General features: G+C 37.5%; 1 protein-coding gene across 6 annotated transcripts in view; it reads right to left on the bottom strand.

The window, feature by feature from the left end:
• Positions 1-2124: 2124 nt before the first annotated feature.
• Positions 2125-11788, bottom strand: part of ZNF792 (zinc finger protein 792) — a 33456-nt gene continuing 23792 nt past the window's right edge. For 5 of the 6 annotated variants that reach the window (XM_067720177.1, XM_067720175.1, XM_067720179.1 and 2 more), the window contains one exon: positions 8454-11663. In XM_067720177.1, the coding sequence (XP_067576278.1) occupies positions 10039-11663 (1625 nt within the window). In that variant the 3' untranslated portion in view covers positions 8454-10038. Of the gene's footprint in view, positions 2796-8453; positions 11664-11788 lie in introns of those variants that run through there. The other variant, XM_067720180.1, reaches the window with a different exon arrangement.

The following is an 11788-nucleotide window of genomic DNA, read 5'->3' as shown; positions in this document are numbered from 1 at the left end:
GAACATCCATAGGCAAAAGAAATTAACATCAATCTAACCTCATGCCTTAAACAAAAATGAACTCAAGGTGGATCACGACTGAAATATAAAATATAAATGTATGAATAATTTAGTAGGAAACAGAAGAAGATTGTCAGAACTGATGGCTAGGTGAAGGTCGTTTATGTTTTTTTTAAACACATTAAACAAAAGAAAAGGTATCAGAAAAAGGATCTCGGTTTCCATATTTAAAAACTAGGAAAAGAGAAAAGCAAAGAAAGGAGAAGAAATAATATAATACAGATCTAAGTGGAAATCAATGAAGTAAACAGAATAAACTGCAGAGAAAGTCAGTGAAACCCAAAGCCTTAAAGAATAATAAAATAGGGACTTCCCTGGTGGTCCAGTGGGTTAGACTCCATGCTCCCAATGCAGGGGTCCTGGGTTCGATCCCTGGTCAGGGAACTAGATCCTGCATGCATGCTGCAACTAAGAGTTCACATGCGGCAACTAAAGATCCCACATGCCACAATGAAGATCCCACATGCCGCAACAAAGACCTGGTGCAGCCAAAATAAATAAATAAATATATATATTTTTAAAAGCTATCAACAACAAATCTTTAAATAATAATAATAAAATAGACAAACCTCTAGCCAAGAGTTTATCAAATTAAAAAGAGTAAATACACAAATTACCAATATCAGGAATGAGAGAAGAGACACCAATACAGATGTCATCATATAAGATAACCCGTATAGCCTTACACCTATTTATGAAATTAAATTTGGAATTAGAAACCTTCACACAAAGCAAACTTCAGGCATAAATGCTTCAGTGGTGAATTCTACTAAACATTTAGAGAAAAAAACATACCAATTCTACACAGACTATTCCAAAAAATTGGAAAGACATGCTTTCCAACTTACTCTGTGAAGGTAACATACCAAAACCAGACAAAAGCATTACAGGAAAACCATAGACCAATATCCTTCATTAACATAGATGCAGAACCTGAACAAAATTTTAGCAAATCAAATCCAAAAATATTAAAAAAGTAACATATCAAGAAAAAGTAATTTATACAAGAAATGCAGGGTTTGGTATATGAAAATTAATGTAAAAAAGATAAAACATACAATTGTAGTTGGGGGATCTAAGATGGTCCCCCAAATTCCTACTTTCCAGTATTCTCACTCTTGTGTAGCCCTCTTACATTTTACTAGAGTTGACCTATATGAATCATAATATAGCAAAAGTGAGGGCAAATCACCTCCATTTTAGGTTATAAAAGACACTGGTTTCCTTCTTAGTGCATTCTCTTGCTCCTGGATCACTTGCTTTATTTGAGAGTATCCATCATGATCATTCCTATGGAGACCCATGTGGCAAGGAACTGAAGCTTCCTGTCAACAGAAAAAAACCTTGGAATTGAATCTTGCAGCCTCAGGCAAGTCTTCAGAGACTACAACCCCAGTAGACAGCTTGCCTGCAATTTCATAGCGGATATTGAACTCTAACTGCCTACCTAAACTGCTCCCAGATTAATGTAATTTTTCTGAAAAAAATGTAAACAAATATGTAGTGACAGACAGCAGATCAGTGGTTTCCAGCAGATGGATGAGTACAGAGGGAGATTACAAAGGGCTCAAGAAAAACCTTTAATTTCATAGGTAGAAACATGTATCAAATTTTACATGTTAAATATGTATAGTTTAGACTTGAGTAAGGCTGGATTTTTTAAGCTAAGAGATACTTAAAACTCATCATTCATTATTTTACTACGTTTTACTATTATCCATGCTTTAAGTATTTATATTTAATGTATCCCCGTATGGTAGAAACAGAATATGATGCTGTGCTACTACACACCTTGCCCTAATTTCACATTCACAGACATCATGTTGTAGCTTGAAACTGACTGTGTGGTAAACACTACAACTCAGAGCTTGATTTATTGTTTCATGTGAAGATTTAAGAAAGTAGAGAGTATGTTAATAATTCAGATTAAACTTAAAGGTGTATTTTGTCTGTTGGGTACAGCACAGAATTGCAAGGAAATATTCTTTCAGTACTCAAAAAATTTTACCCCATTAAGCAAATAAATTACTGACGTCACTGATAAATGACTGACATTCCAACAAATTTCTTTGCAGTTTCAATGTATTCCTGTTAATGAAAATAGAAATATCAACCAATGTTCATTTTAACAATAGGCAAAAGATATGAATGGACATTTCACCAAAGAAGATATATGGGTGGCAAATAAACACATAAAAAATGCTCAAAATTATGAGTCATTACAGAAATTCAAGGTAAAACCACAATGAGATTCTACTACTACATGCCTATTAGAATAGCAAACATTAAAAACACTGATTATAGCAGTTGCTGGTGAACATGTGGAAGAATTGGAACTCTTTATTCAGTGCTGGGTGAAACACATATGGTATAGTCACTTTAGAACACAATTTGGCAGTCTGCAAAATTTTTAAATATTCACCTGCCCTGTGACAAAGGCATTGCACTCCTACATATTAACACAAGAGAAATAAAAGCATAGGCCCATATGAAGACCTGTACATTCATGGTCATAGTAGCTTAATTTGTAATAGCCAAAAACCTGTATGTCATTTAACAGAAGAAAGTGTTTAAAAATTGCGGTGCATTTGATTAAGGAATCTGGGAGGATGGTAGAGCAGGAAGCATCAGGAACTTGTCTCCCCAACTAGACAATTGTATTGACAAAATGTATCTCACATACCTATTTTGGAGCTCTGGGGTCTGTTCAAAGGCTTACAACTTCCAGACGAAAGCTGAAGACACTAAATTGCAGTTTGGTCAATTTCAGCCCGTAGCACTGTAACAGCTACCCATCCCCCACACACTTGCCCCATGGCTGGCAGTTCTGCATGTGTCCCTGGAGCAGCTTGCACGCAGTTGATGGGAACATGGGTGAAACCCTGCTCTTTAAATATTGAGGACTTGTGCTCTGATCTATTGCTGCTTCTGACTGCAGAGGTGAAGACACAGAAGTGCGCAACCATTTGTGTAAACGTCATTGCATTGTTGAAAGCCCCTCCCTCTCCAGTTGAAGCAACTTCCAGGGGATTTGCACCAGCACATATTCCCCCCTTCATTTTTCTCTTTTCTCCTTTTGGAAGCCAGATTTTTAGGGCTAAGACATTTCAAAGCAATCACATATACAGGGGAATTTAGAAAGTCATGACACATGTAAAGGCACAAGCTCAGAAAAGACCTGAGAAGACCTTAAGTTTACACCTCAGGTTGATCACCAGCAGAGACAGCCTACAACAATTAAAAAAAAATTTTAAATAAAAATGGCAAACCTTGCAGGGCAGCAATTGAGACACAGATGTAGAGAACAAACGGGGGGAAAGCAGCTGGGGGGGATGGGGTGGGTGTGGTGGTGTGATGAATTGGGCTATTGGGATTGACTTGTATACACTGATGTGTATAAAATTGATGACTAATAAGAACCTGCTGTATAAAAAAATAAATTTAAAAAAAAGGCAAACCTTGGGGAAGGTGAAGAATCTGATTTCCAAAGTTACCAAATTATTAGATTCAAATGTCTAGTGTTCAACAAAAAATTACAAGCCATACAAAGAAACAGGAAAGCACAGCCCATTCAAGGGGGAAAAAAAGAAATCACCAGAAACTGTCTCTTAAAAAGACCTGATGGCAGATCTACTAGACAAAGACTTTAAAACAACTGTCTTGTAGATAATCAAAGAACTAAAGACATGGAAATGGAAATGAAAAATGGAAATATCACCAAAGAGTGCCAGAAGAAGAAGAAAGGGGAAGAGAGATAGCTTGAAGAATTGATGACTCAAGACTTCCCAAAACAATTATTCTTTGTTTTTGGATATACAGTATATAAAGATGTAATTTTGTGACATCAATAACTGAAAGGGTTGGAGATGGAACTGTATAGGAGCAGAGTTTTTGTATGTTATTGAAGTTAGGCTGGTATAAATTCAAATTATAGTGTTATAATTTTAGGATGGTAACCACATGATAACTACAAAGAAGATAGCTATAGAATATACACAAAAGGAAATGGGAAGGGAATTAAAATATTCACGTTAAAAAATCAAAAACATAAGAAGACAGTAATACAGGAAATAGGGGACAAAAAAAAAAGCTATAAGGCATATAGAAAACAAACAGCAAATGACAGAAGTAAATCCTTTCTTATCAGTAATTATTTTAAATGTAAATGGATTAAACTCTACAATCAAAGACAGAGATTGACAGAATGGATTTTTAAAAAATGACCCAACTAGGGCTTTACTGGTGGTGCAGTGGTTAAGAATCTGCCTGCCAATGCAGGGGACACGGGTTCAAGCCCTGGTCCGGGAAGATCCCACATGAGGCAGAGCAACTAAGCCCGTACACCACAACTACAGAGCCTTAGCTCTAGAGCCCGTGAGCCACAACTACTGAGCCTGTGACCCACAACTACTGAAGTGCACGCACCTAGAGCCCATGCTTGGTGACAAGAGAAGCCACTGCAATGAGAAGCCCGTGCAACACAATGAAGAGTAGCCCCCACTCACCGCAACTAGAGGAACCCTGTGCACAGCAACAAAGACCCAACACAGCCAAAAATAAATAAATTAATTAAAAAAATAAAAATGACCCAACTATATGCTGACTACAGAGACTAACTTTAGATCCAAAGACACAAGTAGGTTGAGAGTGAAAGGATGGAAAAACATATTCCATGCAAATAACTAAAGAAAGTGAGGTTGGCTATACTAATAGCAGACAAGATAGACTTTATTTAAAAAAGAAAAGTTACAAGAGCCAAAAGATATTTCATATAGCAATAAAAGGTTCTACGCAGCAAGAAGATATAACAATTATAAACATTTATGCACCTAATAACAGACCAAGAAATTATATGAAGCAAAAACTGACAGTTAAATTAAAAGAGTAAATAGACAGTTCTACAGTAATAGTTGGAGACTTTAATACTCTACTCTCAATAATGTATTGAACAACCAGACAAAAAAAATCAATAAGGAAACAGAAGACTTGACAACACAATAAATCAATTAGATCTAATAGAAATGTATGTAATACTGTACTTGACAACAGAAGAAAACACATTCTTCTCAAGTGTGCATGGGACATCTCCATAATAGACCATGTTATGCCACAAATTAAGGCTTAATTGATTTTAAAAGATAGATATTACACAAAGTATCTTCTCCAACCTCAACCAGATGAAGATAGAAATTGATAATAAAAGGTAAACTGAAAAATTCACAAATTTGTGGAAATTAAACAACATACCCTTAAACAATCAATGGAACAAAGAAGAAATCACAGAGAATGTTAGAAAATAATCAGAGATGAAAGAAAACAAAACGCACAGCACACCTAGAAAAACAATAGAGAAAAGTCAACGAGTCCAGAAGATGGTTCTTCAAAAAAGATTAACAAAATTGACAAACCTTTAGCTAGAATGACTAAAAAAGGCATAAATTACTAAAAACAAAAATAGAAGTACAAACATTACAACTGATTCTACAGAAATAAAAAGGATTACAAAAGTACTATGAACAAGTGTATGAAAAAAAGTGGATAACTTAGATGAAATAGACAAATTCCTGGAAACACAAAATCTATCAGGACAGAGCCATGAAGAAAGAGAATATCTGAATAAAACTGTAACTACTAAGCAAAATGAATGAGAGGATTCAATGAATTCATTCATTTGAATGAGTGATCAAAAACCTCCCAACAACAAAGCTATGGACCTGAAAGCTTTATTGGTGAATTTTACCAAACATTTAAGGAAGAATTAACATTAATCCTTGTCAAAAATTTTCCAAAAACTTAAAGGATAACACATTAATTCATTTCCCTTGATATCAATGCCAGAAAAAGATACTACAAGAAAAGTATAGACCTATATCCCTTATGAATACTGTTGCAGATATCCTTAGCAAAATACTAGCAGACAGAATTCAGCAGCATACTAAAAGGACTAAACACCATGTTCAAGTGGGATTTATTCCTGGAATGCAAGGATCATTCAACATATGAAAATCATCTAACACCACATTAACAGGATAAAGGGAGAAAACAACTTGATCATCTCAATTGCTGCAGAAAAAGCATTTGACAAAATTCAACACTCTTTCACAATAAAAACACTCAACAGATTAGGAATAGAAGGAAACTACCTCAACATAATAAAAGCCATGTATAAAAAACCCACAGCTAATATCATATTCAATGGTGAAGAACTAACAGCTTTTCAATCAGGAGTAAGGAAAGAATGCCCACTCTCACCATTTCTATTCCACATAGTACTGGAAGTTCTAGCCAGAGCAATTAGGCAAGAAAAAGAAATAAAAGGCATCCAAATTGGAGAAGAATAAGTAAAATTATCTTTGTTCACAGATGAAATAATCTTAAATCTAAAAAACCCTCAAGACTCCACAAAATTACTATTAGAACTAATAAATTAATTCAACAAAGTAGGATACAAAACCAACACAGAAAAATCAGTTGCATTTCTATATACGAACAATGAACAATCTGAGTAGAAAATTATGAAAACGATTCCTTTTACAAACAGCATCAATAAGAGTAAAACACTTAAGAAGTAACTTAACCAAGGAGGTAAAAACTTTATTTTAAAACCATAAAACATTACTGAAAAAAAATTAAAGAAGACAAATAAATGGAAACATATCCCACATTCATGGATTAGATGACTGAATGTTGTTAAGATGTCGATTCTACCCAAAGCAATCTAAAGATTTCATGCAATCCCTACCAAAATCCAAGTAATTTTTTTTTTTGCAGAAACAAAAATCTATGCTAAAATTCATATGGATTCTCAAGGGACCCTGAATAGCTAAAACAATCTTGATAAAGAAGATCAATATTGCAGGACTCACATTTTCCAATTTCAAAACTTACTACAAAGCCACATTAATGTAAATAGTGAGGTATTGACATAAAGAAAAAAGTATAGATAAATGGAATACAATAGAGTCCAGAAAGAAACCCTCCCATATACGGTCAAATAATTTTTGACAAAATCAATCAATGGGAAAACTGAATATCCACCTGCAAAAGAATGAAGCTGGACCCTTACCTTTCACAAAAATTAACTCAAAATAGATCAAAGACCTGAATGTAAGACCCAAAACTATAAAACTCTTAGAAGAAAACATTGGAAAATTTCATAACTTGGATTTGGCAATGATTTTCTGGATATGATACCAAAGGCACAGGCAACAAAAGAAAAAAGACAACTTGGACCTCATGAAAATTTCAAACTTTTGTGTATCAAAGGACACACTATCAACATAGTAAAAAGGCAACCCACAGAATGGGAGAAATTATCTGCAAATCACAAACCTAATAAGAGATTAATATCCAGTATATAGAATTTCTAAAACTCAGCAACATCAAAACACAAACAATCCAATTCAAAAATGGAGAAAGGACCTGAATAGACATTTTCCTAAAGAAGATATATAAATGACTAGTAAGCACATGAAACAATAGTTATCATCATGAATCATTACAGAAATACAAATCAAAACAAGATACCACTTCATACTCATCAAGATAGATACTATCCAAAACAAACAAACAAAAAACAGAAAAAACAAGTGTTAGTGACGATGTAGAAAAAGTAGAACACTTGCTGAAAATGTAAAATGGTATAGCCACTGTGGGAAACACAACACAATTTTTTTTCCTCAAAAAATAAAATATAATTACTATATGATCCAGTAATTCCACTTTCAGGTATATACCCAAAAGAATAGAAAGCAGGGTTTCAAAGAGAGATTCGTACACCCAAGTTCACAGCAGCATTAGTTACAATAACCAAAAGGTGGAAATAAATCAAGTATCCATTGAGGGATGAATGAATAAGCAAAATATGACATATACATACAATGGCATATTATTCAGCTTAAAAAGTAATGTAATTCTGACACATGTTATAACATGGATGAAACTTAAGGACATTATGCTAAGTGAAATAAGCCAGTCACAAAAAGACAATATATAGCTCCATTTATATGCGATAACTAGAGTAGTCAAATTCCATTACAGAGCGTAGAATATTGGTTTTCAGGGGCTTGGGGAAGGGGGAAATAGGGAGTTATTGTTTAATGGGTATAGTTTCAGTTTTGCAAAATGTAAAGAACTCTGGAGATGAATAATGGTGATAGTTGCACAATATGACTGTACTTAATACCGCTGAACCGTGCACCTAACAATGGTTAAGACAGTAAATTTTATGTTGTGTATTTTATGAGATATTTTTTAATTTAAAAAAAAGCATAAAAACTGTGGTATTCATTCAACAGAGCACTACTCAGCAGTAAAAGGAATGAACTACTCATACACACAGAATGGATGATTCTCAAGATGATTATGCTATATGAAAGAAAACAGACCAAAAATAGAGTACAAATACTTTATGATTCCAATCGTATAAAATTCTAGGAAAGGCAAACAAATCTATAGTGGAAAAAAAGGTAAATCAATGGTTTCCTTGGGATGTAGGTAATGGTTCCCTGGGGAAGGCAAGGAGGGATAGTAAAGGGGCATGAGGTAGCTTTGTGGGTGATAGATAAGTTCATTATCATAATTGTGGTGTTGGTTCCCTGAGTGTATACACATTTTAAAACTTATCAAAGTGTACACATTAAATACATACAGCCAATTATTCCATGAAAATTATATCTCAACAAAGCATTAAAAGAAATTGTTGCACATAAAAATCTGATCTCCTACTCATTTTCGAAAACTAGAAGATTTGGCAACCCCATATTGATTCTACTACCTCTCTCCTCAAGTGTTGGCAGCAGAGATGGCTGGCTATGTCACAAATGCCTCATCCCTGGCGTACAGGATCTACCTTCTCTTAGTCCCCATTTTCCTGCCAACCCAGCAATGGCTTTGACATGAATAATGCAGAGAGCCTGCAGTATTCCACAAAACCTTTAGATAATTTGCTCTGCCGGTGACCTTAGTCATAAGGACAGAGGTCTAGAGGTCCTGAGAACTTCTGCAAATCCTGAATCCTGCACAGTCACATTTAAGGGAACATTTGTGGATGCACTTTTAGAACAGGTACATTCCCTCTTGTTTGCCAACTGGACCCAGTAAGTCTTACAGTAGGTGACATATACTGGAACATTAGACATCAAGGGCATATAACTCCTTGGCAGGGGCCAGGTAAACAGTGTCTACTCAACAGTGCTAAGGAATAGGAGGCATCCCCAGTAAACAAGGGGCCCAACTCAGGCTGCTTCCAGATGCACTGGAGGTTGCACAACCTCCCCTTCCTCAGAGTAATCGCTGATTCACAAAAATTCATGCCATTCAGACCACAACATTAGGCCCACAAAGCCCTACAAGCTTCCCTAGGATGCCTTGGGTAGCAACACAAACGAGGCCAAATCTGGACTGAAAACTGCGCTCTGCCATCCTGCTCTTCCCTGAGGCAATAAATTTGGAGACCCCTTTGGTTTGGTAGACCTTAATTCTGTTCTCAACCCAATCCACAGTTATCAGAACACGGAAGATTAAAGGTGGCTTTATCAATAAGGCTCTTATCACCCAAACCAGAGCAATGTAAAGTAAATAGTTGTTAAGATGGGTAAGGTGGAAGCTGGATGAATCCATCATGAGCATCATACAAGATAAACAAATGTCCTTGAAAAAGGGAAACCTCTGCAAGCTGCCAGTAGAACCCAGCTCAGGTCTTCATGGCCAAAGATGGGTCATGTCCACAGCTAAACCAGTCACAGGGGGAGGGAATGACATCTTCCCATGGCCTCAGGCTACTCATGATTCCCTCCTGGAAAGAGCAAACAGAGGCCTGTCTTTTGTGAGCACAGGAAAGTGGCTGATGCACACTCTGGAGACCTGCCAGTGGGTAGAACTGAGACGACTTCTACCACAGACATTAGCAGTGAGAAAAACTCTGGCAAAGTTTGTGGTCAGAAAATGCAACCCTGCTCCAGAAAGCTTCCAATATATCTAGCATCCATTGGGAATCTCTCCAGCATAGATATTTGGATGAACAAGGTTCAACTTCTGGCTGACAGCTCCCTCATAAAGACCACTCTCAGAGTTAATCTCTAGTGGGTGCTGTCGTGCAGAAGAAGGAGGGTGCACATTCTCTGAACTCCTTTCTCTGGTGTGAATTTTCTGATGCCGGATGAGGGTAGACCTTTGGCTGAAAGCCTTTTCACATTCATTGCACTTATATGGCTTATCTGGTTTGTGAACTTTCTGGTGCTGCCTCAGATTAGAACTTTGTCTGAAGGTTTTCCCACATTCAAGGCACTCATAAGGCCGCTCACCAGTGTGAAGTCTCCGATGGTTATTGAAGCTGGAGCGTTGGCTAAAGAATTTCCCGCATTCAGGGCACTGATAAGGCCGTTCACCAGTGTGAAGTCTCCGATGGCTATTGAGGCTGGAGCTTTGGCTAAACAGTTTCCCACATTCACTGCACTCATAAGGCCGTTCACCAGTGTGAACTCGCTGATGTTTCATGAGGTCGGAGCTTCGGCTGAAGGCTTTCCCACAAACGCTGCACCCATAGGGTCGTTCACCAGTGTGAACTATCTGATGTTGAACAAGTCCATCAAAGTGGCTAAAGAATTTCCCACATTCATTGCACTTATAAGGTTTTTCTCCAGTGTGAACTCTCCAATGTTTAATAAGGCTGGAGTTGCAGTTGAAGGATTTCCCACACTCGCTGCACTCATGAGCACTTTTACCTGTATGAACCCTCTTATGATGAATGAGATTGGAACGTTGGCTAAAGAATTTCCCACATTCACTGCACTCATAAGGCTTTTCTCCAGTGTGTACCCTCTTATGTTGAATAAGATTGGAGCTTCGGCTAAAGAATTTCCCGCATTCGCTGCACACATGAGGGCTTTCACCAGTGTGAACTCTCTGATGTTTGATGAGACTGGACTGCTGGCTAAAGAATGTCCCACATTCACCACACTCATAAGGCTTTCCTCGATTGTGATCTCTCTGGTGTTGAAAGAGGCCAGCGGCGTAGCTGAAGAATATCCCACATTTGCTGCACTCATAAGGCCTTTCTCCAGTGTGGGTCCTCTGCTGAACAAGTGAGGATTTGTCACTGAGAGCGTTCTGAAATTCACTGCGCTTCTTACGGCATTGCATAGTGGGAAAATCCACCACGCCTTCGGAGCTGTGGTGTGGCTCCACTACACGGGGAGTGACCTGGTGCTGGAGAAAACCACATCTGGACACAAAGGCCTTCCCACTCTCCCTCAGTGTGAAAGGTTTCTTTGATGTGTCATCTCTGCAGCTCTTCACAAGCGAGGCGCTGCTTTCGTTCCTTGCGATAGGCTTGTCCACGTTCTGCTGCATCTGTGGTTGGTGAAGGTTGGCATTGAACTTGAACTCTCTCCTGTATGCCTCACACACATGTGGTTTCTGCCAGGGATGTGTTGCCTGGTGTTCAGCTGGGTGCACAATGTCTTTCAGGTGTAGGCCACACAGGTCACAGGGGTAGCCTTTCTGGGTGGATGGAACCACCTTGGGATTCATGTCCTGTGACACTTCTACAGAAACACTAAGCTCAGCAGGTGACTCCTCACCCTCTGTTCCATGGCAAAAATCTGAAAGTAGAAAAATGCTGGTGACAACCCAATCACAAATGCAAGTCTGATACAGGAATGAGTCCATGGGATTATTGGCAAGATGAAAGGCCTGAGGTCAGGATAAGGAATGGTCTTCTCTAATG

Source organism: Pseudorca crassidens, chromosome 20 (genome assembly GCF_039906515.1).
Source record: "Pseudorca crassidens isolate mPseCra1 chromosome 20, mPseCra1.hap1, whole genome shotgun sequence".
Classification (NCBI taxonomy): domain Eukaryota; kingdom Metazoa; phylum Chordata; class Mammalia; order Artiodactyla; family Delphinidae; genus Pseudorca; species Pseudorca crassidens.
This window is presented reverse-complemented; position numbering and strand designations above follow the sequence as displayed.